At 37.2% G+C, this 21,664-nt stretch overlaps 1 protein-coding gene across 4 annotated transcripts in view; it reads right to left on the bottom strand.

Annotated features, from left to right (window-relative positions):
* Nucleotides 1–19,431, bottom strand: part of LOC127426083 (transcription factor SOX-13-like) — a 44,514-nt gene extending 25,083 nt beyond the window's left edge. For 2 of the 4 annotated variants that reach the window (XM_051672593.1, XM_051672594.1), the window contains exon 1: nt 4,414–4,462. In XM_051672593.1, the coding sequence (XP_051528553.1) occupies nt 4,414–4,442 (29 nt within the window). In that variant the 5' untranslated portion in view covers nt 4,443–4,462. Of the gene's footprint in view, nt 1–3,641; nt 3,811–4,413; nt 4,463–19,194 lie in introns of those variants that run through there. The other 2 variants (XM_051672596.1, XM_051672595.1) reach the window with 2 other exon arrangements.
* Nucleotides 19,432–21,664: the final 2,233 nt, after the last annotated feature.

Below are 21,664 nucleotides of genomic sequence, written 5' to 3'. Positions count from 1 at the left end.
ACAACGGAAAATGCATCTTTCTCTCTCCATCTATGTGTGTATATATATAATGCCCATTGTTACAGAGAATGAACAAAGGAAGTTTAAACAATGGGCATGACATGGACAAAAGCAATAGGCTGCAGGAAACCCAGCAGGGTAACAATACAAACGGAATGTGCCGATGGTCCGTGGCAAAGTAAAAAAAAAAAAAAAAAAAAAAAATATATAATAAAGTGAAATACTCACTGAGCCCATTCCAGTTCCTCCTGTACTTTTCAACCACTTTTTAAAACACAAAAGCAGCCTGTATGTTTACATTAAGGCATGAGGAAAAGGTCTTACTCTTGGCTCAAACATCGTTTTCTGTTTAGTTGAGCAACATAATTGTACTTGCTTGCATTGTTTGAAAAAAGAAAAGAGAACTCAAGAGTACAGGGAAATCATTCTGTTCTTTTCTGCAGGAAAATGGCCAAGCCTTGGGTAGGTTTGGGTAAAGGGTGTAGTTTTTTTTTGTTCGTATATTTGCCTGACTTCTAAGCAAACAAAATCTTGCAATTAAATGTGAGGGACTAGGATATGGTTGTTCAATCATGAAGGTGACAAACTAAAATTCAAGCAAAAAGGTTGGGATTTGGGATGGGTCATGATGATCGACTAGTCGCCAATCTCACTAATCATCAAGACACTACTTTTAATTTTGATATTTTTAGCAGTGGTACTTGAATTAGCATGCTAACTGTATGCTGTGCTTCACCCTACATTCGTTCCCATTCCATTGGGCTATTTCTAGCTGTTTATGAATATAAGAATACGTCTAACGTAAATGTCCCATAAGAAATGTTGAAACGTGTCAGGTGAACCCAAAATCAGCTTTAAGGCTAGAGTATATTTAACTTTTGGGTTTTGACCACGTTCGGCGCATGCACACTACGACTGTTTTGCAACACTTTTAGCACTCTTCAGGCGCATACACCGATGATGCACAAAGGTGCGGACTGATCACGTGAGTAGAAACATTAGGCAGCACATGGACAGTCTGCATGTACTGTGCTGTTAACAACATTTTCCTGCCACATTTAGTTAAATACTGTTGTGAAAATTACCAGCACACAGAAAAACCAAGTATACTTTGGCCTTTACTATACAGGACTAAAAGACATATCAGTCGACTAAATAGTCAATTTAGAAAACATGTAGTTTTACACATACCTAGCTTAGCTACTGTGGTCTAACTGCGTCTTTTTTCGGTACACTAAGAAATGAACAGCAAACGTTAGTATGGTCTTCACAAAACAAATTTAGCAACCATAGGCAAGACCCCCTCCTTTCCCTGGGAACCAAGTATACTCAAGAAGATCCCTCTATCTTAGTGCCCATCATTGGTCTACTATAAATAAACACTGGTGAGGAATCTCTGCTATTAAGGTCCTATTGTGACACAGCTAAAGATATTTCTGTTCCCTGCAGATGAGGAGTGCTGATCCACAAACCAGGTGCAGGAAGTGAGAACTTGTCAGCTCATTCCAAGTGCACTTGTAGTTCTGGAGATATTCCAACTATTGGGGGGTGGCAAAACCTGAATTGTAAATGGACTTGTGAAGATTAATGCTACGCTCATCCAGCACAAGTGTTCAAAAAATGCTTTGTCGTAAAAACAGATGGATGGGTAAATCCTTAACCAACAAAGCTGAGTAAGGAGGCCTAAAGACTTTGCAGATTATAAATTATATATTACTATATGGTACATTAGACCAGTGTTTCCCAACACAACTTTAAAATTCCCTGAATTTTAAAAACCCTGTAAAAGTAGCAACGCTACTAACTTAGCTACTGTAACGCTACTGAAAAAGGTAGTTAAGTTGTTTCAAAATAGTACAGCTTTTCCAGCAACAAACTACATTTTCCAACGATTAGTGACAATGCTACATCGTTATTTTTTGTCTTGCACACAGGTTTAAAATGGAGCGAACCAAGGCAATAATCAAACGTGGTTGTTCTCTCTTATTGGGTACGGGAAAGTCAGATTTATTGTATTGAATTTAAGATTTAAAAAACGATACATGGATTCATTTGAGTCCCTGCACTGAATTTTGTATATTTTTTGCAGTGACATGCATAACAGAATTATAATCAGTGTATCCGATTACAAAGTTATTAGTTACTGTATTCTGGTGTTGTTATGGTACCAAAATTCCAGTGAAATTTCACGGTTCTCGATACCAATTTCAATACCACAGCAAAAATATGCTAATATTATAATGTGTTATTGAACACACCAGTTTAGTTATTTTTAATTATTTATTAAAAAAAATTATAGTTTTCCAGAACTTTCCAGAACATTTTTTAAAGTTTAATTTAATTTCATCATCAAAATGAATGTGATTATCATACAGATATAGGTCAGGTGCTTCAATGTTCACAACCATCAGAATGGGAAAAAAATGTGATCTCAGTGATTTGGATCTTGGCATGATTGTTGGTGCCAGATGGTCTGGTCCTAGTATTTCTGTAACTGCTGATCTCCTGGGATTTTTCACGCACAGTCTCTAGAATTTACTCCAAATGTTGCCAAAAAAAATAAAACATTTAGTGAGCGGCAGTTCTGTGTACGGAAATGCCTTATTGATGAGAGAGGTCAACGGAGAATGTCCAGACTGGTTTGAACTGACAAAGTCTACGGTAACTCAGATAACCACCGCTCTGTACAATTGTGGTAAGAAGAATAGCATCTCAGAATGCTATTCTGAGATGTGGGTTGGCGCTGTTTTGGCGGCACGAGGGGGACCTACACAATATTAGGGTGGTGGTTTTAATGTTGTGGCTGATCGGTGCAGTGTAGCATACCTTCTGGCTATTTTAGTCAAGTGTTTCCCAACCTTTATGTAACCCCCACAGCCCTTTAGTAAGGTTGAAGTAACCCTTCATCAACACTAAATCAAAAATATGTTCCTTTTAACTGGATACTTAAGTATCTCGTAATAATAGTGTACATTATTACGATGATTCACTTTTAAACTAAAACAACCAATACTCTGGATGAAAAACAGACTTACCCAGTAGCTCTGTCTCTCTTTAATAAGACACCTGAGCTTGTTTGTCTTTCACAAGTTCTGACAGTACTGGGGGCCATCAAAGAGAACATTTCTTTGCGAAAGACTTAACGTGAATTTGTTCATAAAAGACATCCAAATGTGACGTTTAATAAAAGTAAAATCATTTGCACCCTTTGTATGATATTTAAATACCACAGATGCTCAACAAGTATGAAATATCACCAACAACCAAAAACACTATTTTATGAATTTGTGCAAATGAGAAGTTACAACTTACAGGTTCCCCTGGTTGGGAATCACCTTATTAGACACAAACAAGCGTCAACTGTTTGCAATGGTTGCGTGCAATTGAAAGAATACAATGCAAAAAAGAAAGACTAGTTTCTCCATAACATTTCATAATGTTTGACAAAAGACAGTACTGAAGGTATTGTTGTTAATGCCTTTTAAACTTGGCTTAGGGCAAAACGTGCATGTGTCATATCTCAGCAATTGTGATAGCAATTATTATTGTGAGTTCTTGTGTCATCACATGCAAAAAAGCCAACAAACCAACAGTACAACTGATGATAACAAATGCAGAGTCTTACTAGAGTTAATTCTTACCTGCCGTTCGGATGTGGACCCATAAGATACTTTTCCAAAGAGCTCTGTACGTTTCAAAAGACTGACTTTTGCGGTCTTAGATAACATCAGCCTGGAGGTTCTTTGCTTTTGAGCTAGAACACCTCTGAAATCAAACTCTTCCCATGGTCACGGGCGTGCGAGACAAAAGCGCAAGTTGCCTTGCAAGTTGTAACGTGTCGAGTTGGCCTCTGATGCAAATACGAGTTTTCTTTTGTTGTCTCCAACTCTCCCTTATGATGGTATTGAAGTAGCTAATTTCCGCATTGTGACAAGTTGAGCTTTCAAACGTTGTCAAAAAGCACAAACAAAACTTTCAGGAGTGGCAAAAACAAGCCTGTGCGCGTAAAGACGTTATTGTCCGACATCCAAGTAATGATTAAACCAACAGGACACAGTTTGAACTTGTAGTAGAAGCTGCTTTTTTCTTTTAAACAGCCACAAACAGCACATATCAATTAGACACTTTGCAATTAGACATGATTTAACTTTACAAAACACCTGTCTCGTAAACCAGCACTTGACATTGGAGTAGACTGCACTGGCTGATGGTAGGTTCCCCTTAAGACAAGACAGGTGGACAATTTTAGATCTTCAGCTAAAAGCAGAAACGTTTAGAAGCTTAGAGCCCAAGAGCATGCGATACAAAGTCCAATCAGCTGTTGGAACCCAGCAACAAGGACTTCCAAACCCACCTGCCAGTAATTGTACTCTTAAAACGCTATGGCTTGACCTACACAGGCTGTCTACCAACCTCAAGAGTGTCTGGCCGATTTTCATCATCTCTGTGTAGTCTCGTGGAAACCGCTCCACTTGCCAATGTGGGAGACTTAGGAAGCAACTCATGTTGTTATATGGACAACGGTGGACACCCCCTTTGTAAAAGTGGCCAGTGACCTCCCAGGAATGGAGGAGTCTCTCTCTCTCTCTCTGTTTTGGCTGGCGTCTCTAAGCCATATGCACCAAGCTGAGGTCACAAAAGTATGCCCTATAGCGAAGGCAAACAGTTGCATTTGCATGATGTTTGCCTCTGATATAACTTTCCACAGAGTCCTTTGCACAGATATGAATTTGATAACATTGTAAGAGAGAAACTGGAAAGGAGCATCCAGGAATAAATACGAACACAAAACAAAACCCGACTGCACATACGCAAAACTTTTTGCTTGTTTTGATTTGGCTGCCGATAACATTCACTTTTGGTCGCACCTGAAACAAACAACTCGCACCAAAAAGATACTTATCTACAAGTGTAAACATAATAAAGATTTGTTAAACCCAAACAGATAGCAAACAAACCTGTTTTCACTAGACAGAACAGTTTTGGTTTTATAAAATATCAAACAAATGCTTTTTGTTTCGAGTTACGGTGGTATTGACAAGCACAAGACAAATTTTTCTAAAAAAACCCCAATATCAATTCATACTTCATGAGAAAACATACCTTTAAATTATATAGGATGTGTGTTATGCAACGCATTTAACAATTGCTCTTGCACAAGCTTCACAACCTATAAAAGGAAATGCCATAAAATTACTTGCACACTAATTAGTATATAGAAAATGCTTTGAATGCAAGCATTCATTTTAGCCGTTAACGTCATTCCATCATGACGCATAACTTTTAAGATGCTTGTCAGATCACAAACAAATGAGTAATATGAAATGTTACATTATTCATTTGTGTTTTGTTTTGACCAGATGAAACACTATAGCGTGCATGAGTGTCTAACAACTGCGGTTGCGGATTCTGGCTCGGCTATCGTAAACTTGTGGCAAGTCTATAGTCAAAATAACTTGCCCATGAGATACAATACCAGCTCTAACACAAGAGACAAGGAAATATATTTTTTCATCAAGTATTGATGGCTGAGGTTTGCACAATAACAGGTCCTCTTTGATAAACTTTCCTTATTTGCGCGAGGGACAGTCCCTGGTAGTCCCTGCCTAATCTCACCGGTCTTTGGTGTTTTGAATGCAGGAAGGAAAAAAAACCATGCAAATCAACAGGGTTTGCACAAAGAAAACGCAAGTACACAGACTCAAGGATTCATGACCAAAGATGTGCCATTGCTCTGACCCATACACACGCGTTTGATTTGACTAAAGACCTTGCTAAAGTTATCAATCCATAAAACTTTCTTGAAATCTTACTGGAATTTAGGGAAAAAGGGATAGCTGTCATTTACATAAAGTGAGTCCATGTGAAAAAAGTTATTTTATTTGTTTTTGTAATTTTTTTTTTTCAATACAAATTGTCACCAGCATAACAATTTGAGTGAGAAGTAAAAAATAAAAAATAAAAATACATTTTTGAATTTCTTACTATTTGGCACTTAAGCTGGCATGTACTCCAGGAACATTTTGGGTCTGTTCCAAAACATAATATGATTTTCCATGGGATCATGTTTAAAAAAAAAAAAAAAAAATTGTTTATTAACTTTTACCTTTTAATTAAGTTACCATTATTGTCTAAACTCTAAAGTTGTCATTAATAAAAACATTTAAGTGGTCCTAATTAAACATTACTTGAAATGTCACATTTTGGAATCATAACTCAAATATATGTTCTTTAAACTTTGGCTTGGAGTACCAACTCAAAATCATCAAGTACAAAATTGCGGCCGTTTTTGCGCTTGCACTTGTATAAATTATATGCGTTATGTCAAACAAGGGAACTTATGTAGAAAAAGAATAATTGTTATTTTAAAAAGTATATCGTTTTAATTCTCATGACTACACTGTAAACTCTAATGCTCAAATGAATTCATTGTTTTGAGTGGGGAAAAATTAAAACATCCAAATTAGTTCAAATAAATAACCTTGAGTCTTAAGTCATGAAACTGACACCTTTTAAGTAACCTGAATTGTTTTATTGTTTTGAGTTTAATGAACTTCTCTCTGTACATTTACACAAACTACTAGCTAATTCTATCTAGCTAGGTTTCTTCTACTTGAAGTATTTAAATTGAGATTACTTGTTAATTTTAAAGTTAAGTGCCATCAAAATGTATGAGTTAGCTTACTCGATATTTCAAGTTAAGAGAAATTAACATGCTTGTGTAGTACAAACTTAAAATCTGAAAGTTCTGTTAACTTAAACTTGGGAGATAATTTACTTTAAAAAAAAAATGATATAACTGATTGTCTCAAATTTTGAGTTCTGCTAACTTATTAGGGTTTACAGTGTATTGTTGTTGTTTTGTTGTAGCTGGTTGATAGATGTGATTTGTGTGAAGTCACCATTAGGGTGATTAGTGTTAACTCTTGTGAACTTGGAGCTTTTTTGTACTTTAAAAAAGTGCAGATTTATGTATTAAGTACTGAAGTGAATCCATTGTTTGATATGGCTAACTGAGATTCCTATCATAATTTCCCTTATACTGTATAAGACGTGCTATAACCCAATTTAAATTAAATTAAAATATGCTACTTTAAAATCACAGATGAGTTACATTTACTTGTAACTAGTTAATGTTACTTAAAATTAAGTTGTTTACTTGAGCCAAATAAGTAAGTTTACTTAAAGCATGCAAACCAAGTGCCTTAAATCTACTGTAACGTCAACTAATTTGATTTTACAGCGCAGCTTGACATTTTTAATTAGACATTTAAATTAGATTTTGAGTCCCAGATATTAAATGTGTATTCAGACTTTTGTACCCCACTGTATTTCCCATAAACTGGCACAAGTCAAAACATACATCACCAGCAACTTTGGCCAAACGACCAAAATCTTTTTCCCCCCCAACAAAAGCAGATGAAAAGATCAGAAATTTGGGCTCATGTTCTTTTGAGACCTTCTAAATAAGACACATAAATGGGATGATGGTACGACCAAGCTCTCGACACAAGAGAGGGAGGGCAGAAAGAAAAGAGAGTGGGCTGCTGCAGTTTTTTTCTTCCTTGTGCTTTTGAGAAACGCAGGTTAAAAAGCAGCCTCTTTCATTGTGGCTTTCTGGGCCTAAAACAGTCCGGTGATTGTGGAGCCAAGTGAAAGGCTAGTGTGGCATTTATCTGAGAGACAAGAGGAAGGGGCAATGAAAAGAGGCACAGCACAAAACACACTTCGAATAAAGAAATATAACAAGAGAGAGGGAATAAAAAAAAAATGTTAGTGAAGGGCTCCCTTTGCACATAAAAAAGCAGCAAAAAAAAAACACCACCCCCTTCGGGCAAAGAAAACAAAGTCGAAAGACATTCAAATGTGCTGTTTTCTAAGCCTGGCACACTTTTATGACCAATCTTGAATCAGATGGACATTTTCATTTGTTATATAAGCTTTGGAGTGCATGTCCAGGCAGTCATTTGTGTGTGTGATGCATTAGGCATTGTTATCCGAAGGTCCAGATCATAACGTCATCGGCTTTAGAAGGACTTGCTGGCACGTCCTTGAACCGCCACATCCTTCAAGGAGTAGGGGTCTTTGAAATGAGTTAAAGGTCTTTGAGAAGAGGCCATGCAAGTTTGGGGTTGTCATGGAAACCAGACCAGGCTGATTTGTGCTATGAAGAACACAACAGGTAATTACAAAGCAACCGCATGTCCAAGTATTGAGGCCAAAGTGAAGATCTGCTGGGAAGCAGCAGGCATGAAGGATAACCTCATTGCTACTCTAAATCTGAGTGTTCTCCATGCGGAAAGACATTTTAAAGGGGTAGGTCACTCAAACATGTATACATTAGAACATAAGTACAATATATATACAGTACTGTGCAAAAGTTTTAGGCACTTAAGATGTTTCACAAAAACATTTGTCTTAAGATGGTTATTTATATCTTCAGCTTTAGTGTGTCAATAGGAAAAATATATTTTAGACTCCCAAACATTACTTTTGCAAATAGAAAAGATTAGAATAGAAGAACAGGGCGCTCTGCAAGAGATGGCATTGCCCCCATAGAGCCCCCCCCACTGAATATTGTGTCTGTCTGTGATTACATGAAGAGGCAGAAGCAATTGAAACAGCCTAAATAGATATAAGAACTGTGGTGAATTCTCCAAGAAGCTTGGAACCGTAGCGGTTCTAGCTTGTATGGCGCCCTGGGCAAAACCCGCTTCAAGACGCCCTGGGGGTTGGTGATTGTAAATGAGAATGCTCCCAAAGTTGTTGACCAGTGGGGGGGGGGGGGGCTTTCATGACTCGTGCCGCCCCTCCTCAAGATGCCGCCCTGGGCAACTGCACATGTCGCCCATGCCTAAATCCGCCACTGGCTTGGAACATCCTATCTGCCAACAACCAAGAAAAACTGTGTCCAGGTGTGCCTAGGAGAATTGTTTTAAAAGCAAAGGTGGCCACACCAAATATTGATTTAGCTTTTTTATTTTTACTGGACTTTGTATGATGCTAATTGATAAATGAAAACTATTTATGGCATTATTTTTGAAGACATCCTCACTATGCAACATTTTTCACAAGGGCCTAAAACTTTTGCACAGTACTGTGTAATATATAATGTGTGTTTGTGTAGGTCCCCCTCATGCCACCAAAACAGCGCCAACCTGCATATCAGAATGCCATTCTTCTCACCACAATTGTACAGAGTGGTTATCTGAGTTTTCGTAGACTTTGTCAGTTCAAACCAGTCTGGACATTCTCCGTTGACCTCTCTCATCAACAAGGCATTTCCATCCACAGAACTGCCGCTCACTGGATTTTTTTTGTTTGTTTTTGGCACCATTCAGAGTAAATTATAGACTGTTGTGCATGAAAATCCCAGGAGATCAGCAGTTACAGAAATACTCAAACCAGCCCATCAGGCACCAACAATCATGCCATGGTCCAAATCACTGAAATCACATTATTAAGCAGGTGGTTTTAATGTTATGGCTGATCAGTGTATACACACACATTATTAGAAACCCAATCCTCATAATAAAGGCCCTGATGTGGTCTTCTGTTGTTGTAGCCCATTTGCCTCAAGGTTCGATGTGTTGTGCATTCTGAGATGATATTCTGCTCATTACAGTTGTACAGAGCGACAGCCTTTGTCAGCACAAACCAGTATGGCCATTCTCCGTTGACCTCTCTCTTCAACAAGGCGTTTCCATCCACAGAACTGCCGCTCATTGGATGCTTTTTGTTTTTGGCACCATTCGGAGTAAATTCTAGAGACTGTTGTGTGTGAAAATCCCAGGAGATCAGCAGTTACTGAAATACTCATCCAGCTCGTTTGGCACCAACAATCATGCCACGGTCAAAATCACAGTTTTTCTCCATTCTGATGGTTGATATGAACATTAACTGAAGCTCCTGACCTGTATCTGCATGATTTTATGCATTGCACCGCTGCCACACGATTGGCTAATTAGATATTCACATGAATAAGGTGTACAGGTGTTCCTAATAAAGTGATTGTGTGTGTATATATATATATATATATATATATATATATGGGTAAATGATAACAGAAGTTTCATTTTTGGGTGGAACCACAAGACAAGACTAAAAGACCCTGATAAGAATAGTTCTACATCCAAAACTATATTTTAATTGCATCAAAAGATGGCAGAAATTCAAGACTGCAGAAAGGAACAAATTTAAGCTAAAACTAGCCAGAAACTCAACCGCTCTCACTCCAACATGTTGCCACCTGGAGATATTCTCAGATGGAGGCGATAGCCAGGCTTTATCGCTCAACACGAGGAACCAGACAGGAAAAGAAGATGAAACCTTCACCTTTCAGGACATCCTGAGACCCAGTGCCTCCCTCCTCCCCACCCAACCGGCCACTTCACCGGTACGGGTCGGAGCACATGGGCTTCGGCTGTCAAAAACAGGATATACACTCACCACATGGCTGGAGAACAACAGCTAATAGAGCAACAAGAGTGGGAAAAGTAGGTATGACAGCGGAAGAGGAGAAGGATATGATGGAATTTTAGAGAAGAAATTGGAGGGATTTTGTGATAGAAAATCGATTCAAGGATGAGAATTAAGTAAGTAGAGTGGATCAACCTCCTGGATATGGAAAAGTTTCAAGGAGACCAAATTTGCTCATGTTTCTGAGTAGTTTTAGAGAACATTTCTCTACTTTTCTTTTAGGAAGAAAAAAAGTAGTTTAACTACTCAGCTGAACACATTCATAATATAGTTAATGTAATAATCTATATGATATAGTATATATGAATCATCCTCATCTTGTTAAAAACCTGTATGCTGGATTTGTTTTTTATTTTTTTTAATTTTTTTTATATCACAGGACTCAAAAAGGAGAATTTGATGAATCTTAACATCTCTCTTTTCCATACAATGACAGTTCATGGAGACCACCTCCATCAGGCTTCTCAAAATATCATAAAAGCACAATAAAAGTCATCAATATGACTTTATGATAACTTTGTGTGAGGGAACAGAGAAAAATACCATTAATTAGAACAAAACTTATAACATGTATCATCCAGTAATTACTCTGATTTAAAGGAATATTCTGGGTTCAATACAAGTTAAGCTCAATTGACAGCATTTGTGGCATAATGTTAACCACAAAAAAATAATTTAGACATCCCTCTTTTTATTAAAAAAAATAAAAAAGAGGTTACAGTGAGACATTTACATTTAAAGCTGTATGTTTTGTGCTGCTGATTCAATAGTGATGTTGCAGTGCTGCTGAATAGTAGCAGAGGAAATACTGAGTAATTTAGCATGGTGTCCCACCCGCATCAGCGGAAGAATGCATATTCTTGAAGCATTTACGGAACCGAAAGTCATGAAATCAAAAATCAAGTACTGATTGTACTCAGCTGATTCACCCTTATTCACTGAAAATCGTCTCCTCCAAATTGTCACTTGTATCCGTATTCACATTTAAAAATAGCACATTGACTTGTCATGCCAAGCTTGACATCACTGACGCCAAACGCTATTGGTTTTCATGTGTTGTAACTACATGCAAAGCAGCAGAGCCTGATTTTGTCACTACACTGGATGTTTTTTTTTTGGCACCATTCTGAGTAAATTCTAGCGACTGTTGTGTGTGAAAATCCCAGGAGATCAGCAGTTACAGAAATACTCAAACCAGCCCATGTGGCACCAACAATCATCCATGCGATTATCTAATCAGCCAATCGTGTGGCAGCAGTGCAGTGTATAAAATCATGCAGATACGGGTCAGGAGCTTCAGTTAATGTTCACATCAACCATCAGAATGGGGAAAAATGTGATCTCAGTGATTTGGACCAGGGCATGATTGTTGGTGCCAGACGGGCTGGTTTGAGTATTTTTGAGTATTTCTGTAACATCAGTAGTGTTTTGCCTCCCATTCAGCTGATGAAAACATGCTGCGTGATCATGAGGAAGAATTACATCAAGATGTAGATTGGAATGCAGGTGCAAGGAACTTCATATAAATAAAATAGCCTGCTCCTCTCTTGCTGTTGATTGCGTGCTAGTGAATACCCCTCTATGTAATTTAGAAAAATGTATAAGAAATATTTAAGATTACTCAATTTCGTGATCAGTAATCAAATAAGCAAATTTGTGACATTAACTTAACTTATTTTGTACAAAGGTACAGGTTATCTTTCATTAAAGCACTTTCATGAGATGCTCTGTGAAAATTCAAATGCAGGATCATGATTATATCATAATCAATGGGTTTTGCACAAATGTTTCAATCAAACCATTATGCTGATAGTATCATTTGTAATTAAAAATAAACAATTAAATAGAAAAACGCAAAATAGAAACATTTTCACCAGTGGAATCAAACTTCAGAAAAATCACATACAAGCGCATGTATGTGGGGGGGGTTGGGGGTTTACAAGGTGTCAGCACAGCCACTGACCAGCTAAATTAAAAAATGGCACTCCATGTCAAAATGGTTGCCGACCCCTGCTCTACATCAATAATAAAAGTTTAACCTAACCCTAAAATGTGTTTCATGCCGTCAACTCCAAAAAACCTGAATGAGAGGTAAATGCAATGACCGTGAATGAGCCAAACACATAAACACAAGCATGAATAACGGAACAGTACATAAACTACGAATACAGAAAGAACGCATGAAGGAGCGATTAGATAGTGTTTCTGCTAAGAAATGTCAAGCTTGCTTTTTAAAATCCACATCAATATCACACTTTCTGATAAAATCTCATAGATGCTCCTTAAAGTTCTTACACAAATAGAGGCGAGAAGACACACTTCCACACAGACGTACACCCACACATACACACACACACAACCTTCATTACCAAATTTTGCTGCGACGGTTCAACAATCACAATTTATTCTTGAATACCAAGTTTAAACTTAAATATAATAAGCAGTTAGCTGCAAGGGTACTTAAGTCAGCAGTGTAATTATGTAATTTTCAGTGTTGCTTTTCTCTTTTGAGAGATATTCAATATTTCGGTCTGTTAACTAAAGTTCTAAAGTTCCGCGTGCACAATCAGATCATAATTTATTGATGCTCCCCAATATCTTACCAACACAAATATGAACCCTTAAAGTTTCGTTCTTGTTTCCAAGGGAAAGATGGCATAGAAAATTGTTTTCCTTACATTTTAGCTTTAGTTTTAATTTAAAAACAAAACTGTAAAAAAACAGGTTTGAATGTCAAGAAGTGATATTCGTAGGCTCTTACGCAGGGTGACGTAAATTGATGACCTGTTCATGAGAACACCCCACCTCCCCCACGCATTTGCTACATTAAATAACTCACTTTCCATGAAAGTTGTAAATGATGCATTTCAGCAATTCTATTTTACTGTTAGGAATGACTCAATCAGGGCCATCAAAGACAAACGCAAACATATTTTCTCTTTCAATGAAAAACTCAAGCTTTAGGTAAAATAGCGTGAAGTTATTACAATGGCCTTAATGTCTGTCTAGGAATTTCCAATGATAGTAGCAATGGGACAATTTCATAAAGTTTTATTTTTTTTTACAAAAACTCATTTTCAATGAGTTACCATGCAAACATTAAAATAATAATATAAAGTGCACGGTGCAATATGAAAGTGGCTTGCTTGTGCATGAATTAATATATAACAATCCTTGATTAATTTGCAAAGAAACAAATCATGAGGCTATGGTGGTCTATTAAAATATCAACCCGCAGAAAGATTTCACCGTTTTCTTGGTATAGGCCAGTGTAGTTCATGCAAATAACTGCAGGACTCTTTCCTGATTATGTTCATTACGAGTGAAAGCACCTTTACTATCTTAAAATGACAGTTGTGAATTATTCAACTGTGGAAAAGCACACACACACACACACACTTATCACGTTCTGATGCAAAGAGTTACATAAACTATCAGTCAAAAGTCTGGACATACTTGACTGAATTTATTTCTCATTATCTTAAAAGCTTATGTTAAATGTTTGAGATAAGGTTAGTAAACATATAAATTGCGACTATATATAAATGTCTTCACATTGTATTCATTTATATTAGTTTAACTGGATAGTGAAGGACAAGCAGCCTCTACAAGTTGCAAAGACAAAGGGCGGCTACTTTGACAAAGCTAAAATGTAAGCGTTTTGATTTGACATTTTTGCTATTTCGATATTTCATAGTTATAGTGACTTCACTATTGTTCTAAAAGGTGGAAAATGGTAATAATAAGTAGTGTAAATTCAGATTAATTAGACATAATGTAGGAGATAAAATTCACCTATGCAACTTGAAAATAAATGAACACTAAAGATTTCTAAACTACCAAAGCAATTTCTACCAAATATAAATACATTTAATTTTTTAATATAGGCCTTAATATAATCAAATAAATAAATAAATATATATATTATTATTATATATATTAGTTGTCGGGGATTAGCCACAAAAGAGAAACTATTGACGTTTCTACTACTTTTCTCTAGAATCTTCCAGATTCTACAACCTACATTACAGAGCCATTAGAACCTTATTATTATTTTAAAAGGACTTAAATAGTACATATATGATTGATCTTTCCTTTTTGTCTCCATTTAATTTCCATTTCATTCATCATAATTCTTCCCCTTATTTAAATAATTACAGATTCCGGGATTTAAATCCGCCCTGCAATTTGCTCCTAATACTTCTGAGTGAAGCCCTTTGTTCAAGCTCACACCCAAACCAGCACATTCACTCCAAATCAAAGTCATGTTCAAGCCTGTAAACTTCACCTTTTGCCCATCACACAAATAAACCTGAGAACAAAAATCACATGCTTAATAAATTCAAAAGTCCAGCCATTGCAAAAGGAATCATACCCGTTTTGGTAGTTGCACATGGGAATTCAAAGAGAAAGTTTCAAAAAAATGGTTCACTCGTGCAGACTTAAAATTTAAGTTTTTAAACACGTATACAATACATAAGATGTGTACATAAATGTATAAATAGGTTAACGGCAAATTAAGTAGAAGGATATTGTTAAATCAAATGGCACTAGGCACAAAATAATACTGCAGCGTAAGCATGCACTCTTTTCCCTCTCAAAGTAAATAAGGATGCAATCAAGAATACTTTCGTTGTTGTAAAAATATTGTTTTTGTTATGCAATATAACTTGTAATGCTTAAAAAGCAATAAAGAAACATTGTAAAAGCCAATATAAAATGTAACGCAACGCAGCTCAACACAAAGCGCACAAATTAAAGTAGCTTAACAAAAAGTGAGTCTTACCTAAAGTAGAGGTGTACACCGTTATGATCAAAGACAGAGAGGTATGCTTGTTTTGTTGGGTGACTCAAGCTTGTCTGTGCTGAAACTTTTCTCTTTTCTAATGTTCTAATGGAGGCCGATCTAATTTCCGCTGTGGGTTTGGGCTCACTTCATCTCATGGTAAAGAGAGAGGGTAGGTGGAACGGTGAGGTTTTTAGGGAACATGTAGGCGAAGAGTGAAAGTCTAATGGCACTTTCCAGTTGACACCTCTCACGTGCGGAAATCGGTTTTACCATTTTGGACAAGATAACCAGCTGATAAGGATTATTCATAAAAGTTCTGCTAGATCTCAATCTGAAAATCACTGTGAATTAATTCTTCCTGTACATGTTTAAAAGTTTAAGAATGCAGCAGACCTCCATTAGATTGTTCGGTATGCTTTTGCAGATGCATTTTAAACGTATAAACACGAACAGCAGGCTAAGTGTTTAAAGTTTTGTAAATAAAAAGGAAACCATTTCAGACAAGTCAGAAAGTCTTCTACATTCTCAAGCATCAAGCGTTTAAGACGCCTCAACAACAAAAAAACTTGCCTAACGTTGCAATAGAGATCTGTCATGTCCTCAAACAATTAACATTTAAGACAAAAGATAAAGAACAAAGATATTTATCAACAAAAATGTGCACAATGCTTTTGTATGTCTCTTGAAATAAAAGAACATAGATGTTCTATGAGAACACAGAAGGTCTTTTATGGTCTCAAACATTAAACATTTAAGAAAAAGATAAAAGGTGTTTATTACAAAAAGTGTACATTGCTTTTGTATGACTTTTGACTATTTGAACTGTTTACAAACAGTTATCCAAGGTGTTTTAGAAGGTTTTAGAAGTTTGTAAACAAAAAGAAAACCATTTCAGACAATTACAAGCTGTTAGGGATTATTTATAAAGTTCTGCAACGTTCTCCAACATTAAACTTAAGATACGGTATATCAACAAACACATGTATAAGATTCTGCACAGCATACTGTTTACAAACAATAATCAAAAGGTGTTTTAGAAGTTTTTAGATCTTTCCAAACAAAATTAGAGAGTTTTTTTTTGTTTTTTTGTTTTTTTTATCTTTAAAGTCAAAATTACATTCCATATGTTTGTTTGACAGGGCCCCAAAACACGGAGTCCTTCAACCTCAAATACAAGCAGCAAAACAAAGTACTAGTGAGGTCCACTCAAATCACAAAGATGATTTGATGGACAGCTGCAATGATCGAACACATTTATCTTGGTGAGCTTCTCTGGCCTGCTGTTTTATTTCATTGATGTTGTGGCAAGCCCTGAAAAACTCACTTAATGACCTATTGTTCACTCGCTCTCATCAAACCTCGGCTCAATAGGACACATGAAACAAAGCAGGCCCGAACAGAGGTCAGATTTTGAATAACAGAAAGAATAGACTTTTGTTCCCTCGCCTGCCCTAGCTAAACTCTCTACCCTATGGGAAATAATGTCACAAGGTTGTGCGTCTATCAAACACTGAGCTGTAGAGCCTCCCTGCACATTTGGCGAACTTTTCCATGCAGGTTTATACTCCATATCTAGGTGTGCATTGTGAGATTGACATTTCATTTTTGAACCTGGCTTCTTTACCTCAACACTGACAAATGTAGTATTGTCTGAGCAGAGGCTACAGTCTCAGCGTGCCTTAGAAAAACGTATACAATCATCAAGGTTAAAAGATGACAAGTTATAAAGAAAACTGCTTTTTGATGACCCCCTCTAAACGAATTTCAAGTACAAGCTATTTATTTGAAAAAGAAGAGGCCAAGCTATTGAATCATGTGTTTTCAGTAGGTCTGCTATCCAAAGCCATATAACAGAAGTGTCTGCATTGACTGTCAGAATAGAAAAGTGATAGACTGATATGTATCAGCTGATATTTGGCCATTAAATGTGTTCACTTGGCTGATTACCAGAAGTGTTAGTTCCCCTTTGAGTCCATTCCAAAATACTGACAGCAAGGTCAAAGGTTAATAGAAATGTTACATTTTTGGTGTCATTGAATTGCATTTCTTTGTATAAAATCACATTATATCGGCCATCTGCTCTATAAATAATGGTATCGGCAGGGCCATAAACACCACAGACATTGGTGGGGACGTGTCCCCCTCAATATTTAATGGTTGATCAATGTGTTATTCAATAGCAGATTCTTAAACTTTTTTTTTTTTTTTTTTTTACATATAAATCTCCCACAGTCCCAAATATTTGGTTACATCCTTGGTATCGATCAATGCCACCAATAGAAAAGAGCAACCAAAGTGCATACAAATCAGCTTGTGAACTAGGCTCAAAAATTTGCAATGACAAGACGTATAGACTCGCTGAAAGCTTGAAAGAATGTCCATTGGTTTCCCCTTCTCCAAACAGGTTGATTCTGACCTCTCAAACTGTGTTTAAGAGCCCAAGTACTCAAAGAGGAGGACAAGATTGGAGATGAAATGGACTTGGACGGAAAGAAGGGAGAAAAAAAAAAAAAGGCTGAGCGTAAACACAAGGATATAAATAAAGAAGAGAAAGGTCTGGGAGTGCCTCCTGACAGGCAGCTTTGTGCACAGTCAGCCACTATGAAGCCAAACACTTGTGGCCACTTCGTAAACTTCCCGTTGATATGCCCGGCCACATTGGAGGTGCACAACTCAGGTGCAGGGACGGGATACGAACATATACACTCCCTACACTGACAACAACAACAGGACTATAAGAGGTCTACATAGACATCATTATCAAAGTTAAACACCTATTCACCCGATTGCGCCACACAGTTGATTTGCCCTGAGGAGCCCTGCTTTCTGGTTATTCCAGAAGACTGATATTTTTCAACGAAGGGATCAGTGGAGTTCATCTCACACAGAGAAGTCTGTCAAACATGTCAGTTGCCTGAATAGCAAGTGTCCACATTTGAAAAAACTTGTTCATACTCAGAAAACACACAGTAAAACACAATGAAGTCAGACACAATTGGCTACAATGAATAGAAATCTTAATATCCAAGCTATCTTTCACTTTTAAAGTGAGCTATACATTTCTTTAATTTGATCTGAAAGGTTCTAAAATTATTTTCTCAACATTGGGAGTTTTTAATATTTTTAATAGTTTTTGGAAAGTGATTGTTTAATGCACTAAAAATTCCTTGTCATATCAGGTCTATCATTTAGTATTACGTACACTTTCGTAATTTGATGAGAAAACTGTCAAAACAAGCAAATAAAGAAAAGCATAATTAAAATGACTTTAATATTGTCCTGGGAATTTTGCCAGTGTATGCCCACCTCCAGATCATTAGTGAGAAATCTATTTTTCTGAATAGCTTGAATAGGAAATGCATTCAAGTCATTTCCTTCTCAACCACATGCATAAAAGTTCATGTCACATTCACCAGACACTTTTCCAAAATAAAATAAGACAATTAAGAACTTCTCATAATTGTAAAAATAGTTCAAGTCCCTTACAAGGACCACATTTTCAACTCATATTAATAATAAAACAAAAGTGTGCGTTGAATGCTGGTTGTTCCTATTCAGCCATATGCGCAAACATGCTGTCTAAACAAACACACATCACAGAACAAATCTCGTGAAGACAAACGAATTGTTTGCTGCTGAATATATTCTTCAAATTGAGTTTTTTTTTTTTTTTGTTTGTTTGTTTTTTTCACACTGGGGGTTCATGAAACCGGGGCATTTTTGCTTTCAGAGGTTCCACCGATGCGTAAAAGGCACGCCAAGGTATCGCAAGTATATGGTCGTGGATTAAACCACCACTTTTAATAACATTCTGCACTTATAAATTACATTCTGTTATACATCTCGCTACAAACACGCACCAACCCGAACATCGCGCCAAAGCTCCGTGCGTAAAGTTTCAAACAAAGCGCCACCTGATCACTTACCAACTCCAGAGCTCTGCGCTTCACCAAACTTTATTCCTTCGCTCTTTCCGTCGTCGCTGGGCACCACAGAAGCGATAACACCGCATGCAAAACGTGGTTTCCACTGGTGTCAAATAATAATGCGCCTCTGTCTATCAATGGCATGCAGCAAAACCTGAGACATCAATCGCACAGCTGATGAACGCGGTACACTCGCTCCTGATCTAGCCTGCCTTCGCTCCAGAATGACTTTCTGCTGGTGTTCAGTTTCCAACCTTCTCAGTCCCGCTGCTTGTTATTCACATCCTCTTAAAGGGAAAGCGCATCTCTTCTCTCTGGGTTTCTCAAGGCAAAAGAAAATACTGGGACTCCTCGGAAAATGAGATGTCCCATGTCTCTCTATTGTTTCAAATCTTTTGGTTTATGTAGCCTTAATGCACACAGTTTAAAAACAAATAATTATCAATAGAGTTTTTTTTTGTTTTTTTTTAGGAAAGAATCACAACAGGCATTTTTGATACTTAATAATAAATAAAAAAGTTCACTATAGAAATGGACATTTGAATTTCTGTCTATTCCTCACACAAAGCTACTGTATGGCTTTAGAAAAGTTGGAATATCATTTGAACTACTTTTTATGGTGCTTTTTTCTCAATTTTGGAGCTTTACTGTCTGGAAAAGAGCAAAATATGGTGCCTTGACCCTGTCACGGAATAAAAAATAAAATACAAATGTATTTCTGACTTTATATCTCACAATTCTGACATTGTTTCTTGCAATTGCGTGATATAAACTTGCACTATAAAATGCACTCACTGAGCACTTAATTAGGAACACCTGTACACCTACTTATTCATGTGATTATCTAATCAGCCAATCATGTGGCAGCAGCGCAAAGCATAAAATCATGCAGATACGGGTTAGGAGCTTCAGATAATGTTCACATCAATCATCAGAATGGGGAAAAATTTTTATCTCAGTGATTTTGACCATGGCATAATTGTTTGTGCCAGATGGGCTGGTTTGAGTATTTCTGTAACTGCTGATCTCCTGGAATTTTCACGCACAACGGTCTCTAGAGTTTACTCAGAATGGTGCCAAAAACAAAAAAAACATCCAGTGAGTGGCAGTTCCGTGGACGGAAATGCCTAGTTGATAAGAGAGGTCAACGGAGAATGGCCAGACTGGTTTGAGCTGACAGAAAGGCTATGGTTACCCCTATGTACAATTGTAGTGAGCAGAATTGTATCTCAGAATGCACAACACGTCGAACCTTGAGGCAAATGGGCTTCAACAACAGAATACCATGTTGGGGCCTTTATTAGGACCATAGGGTTCCTAATAAAGTGCTCAGTGAATGTAGTTGCAATTGTGAATGTAAGTCTTTCAACTGCAACTTTTTTTCTTGCAATTGCAAGATATATAGTCACAATCCCTATATATCTCCCCCCCCCAAAATCCCAAATGTAAAATTTAAACCTATAATTGCAACTATATTTCCTGCAATTTCTGGTTATATCATGCAACTGGACAAGTTTATATATCACATTTGCGAGTTTATTTCTTACAATTGCGAGAAATAATGTTGTTATTGCAATATATAAAGTCGCAATAGCGAGATATAAAATCGTTATTCCAAGAAAAAAAGTTGCAATCACAAGATGCAAAGTGCAACTCTAAATCTTTCAATTTCTCCAAATTGCAACTTTTTATTCCGAGAAAAAAGTACAAATTGAAAATGCTCTGAAACCTGACATGCAATCCTTCAACATTTTGAGTGAACAGTCAATTAAGACCTTTGCAACAGCAGTGTCATTGTATTAAACTTCTCACTAACGAGGGGCTCAATCACATTCCCCGAATCCTTTCACCCCGTGTGTGATATTTGCTCGGAGGCCCCGTCAGCCAATGTGAAACATTTAGTTGAAGCAAGTCTTCTAGACCTGTGTTTTTACATCTTTTTCTCTCTACCCTTTCCCCTTAGTGCACATACAGCTAGCCACAGCCACGCAGGGGTGAAAGCGTAAAGCCGATGTGCCATTTCTAATCCCCTCTGTTCCTGCCTTTGTGTAGTGGCCCAGCAGGAAGTAGGAGCTGGGCAGACAACAATTAACAAAAGAGCTGTGAAGAATACAATTAGCCATCAATAGGAAACCACAGGCCTTTGTGCCTGTTTCCATGGAGATGCTTGAATACTACTATTCCAGGATTACAGAACCATACCCCGCCTCTCCACAACACCACCATCTCTTCACTGTTTTTTCTTTAATGCTCTCCATCTCTTCTTTTCTTCCTCTGCCATTTATATCCACCTCTCCTTTCTCCCCATCCACTTTCTTTCTTTATTTCCATGTTACTCTCTTGTCACTAAGTAACTCTTGCGGCTTTATACGCAGCTCACACCTTTGTTCTGCTCAGCGCTTTTCAGGTCTTCTACCTTTGTGTCCCCCACTGGGCTGAGTTGAAGGTGGCGACTTTTTTCTTCAATACT

The sequence above is a fragment of the Myxocyprinus asiaticus genome, chromosome 35 (genome assembly GCF_019703515.2).
Source record: "Myxocyprinus asiaticus isolate MX2 ecotype Aquarium Trade chromosome 35, UBuf_Myxa_2, whole genome shotgun sequence".
NCBI classification, from domain to species: Eukaryota; Metazoa; Chordata; class Actinopteri; order Cypriniformes; family Catostomidae; genus Myxocyprinus; species Myxocyprinus asiaticus.
Note: the sequence above shows the minus strand (reverse complement) of the source record. Positions and strands in the feature narration are given on the sequence as shown.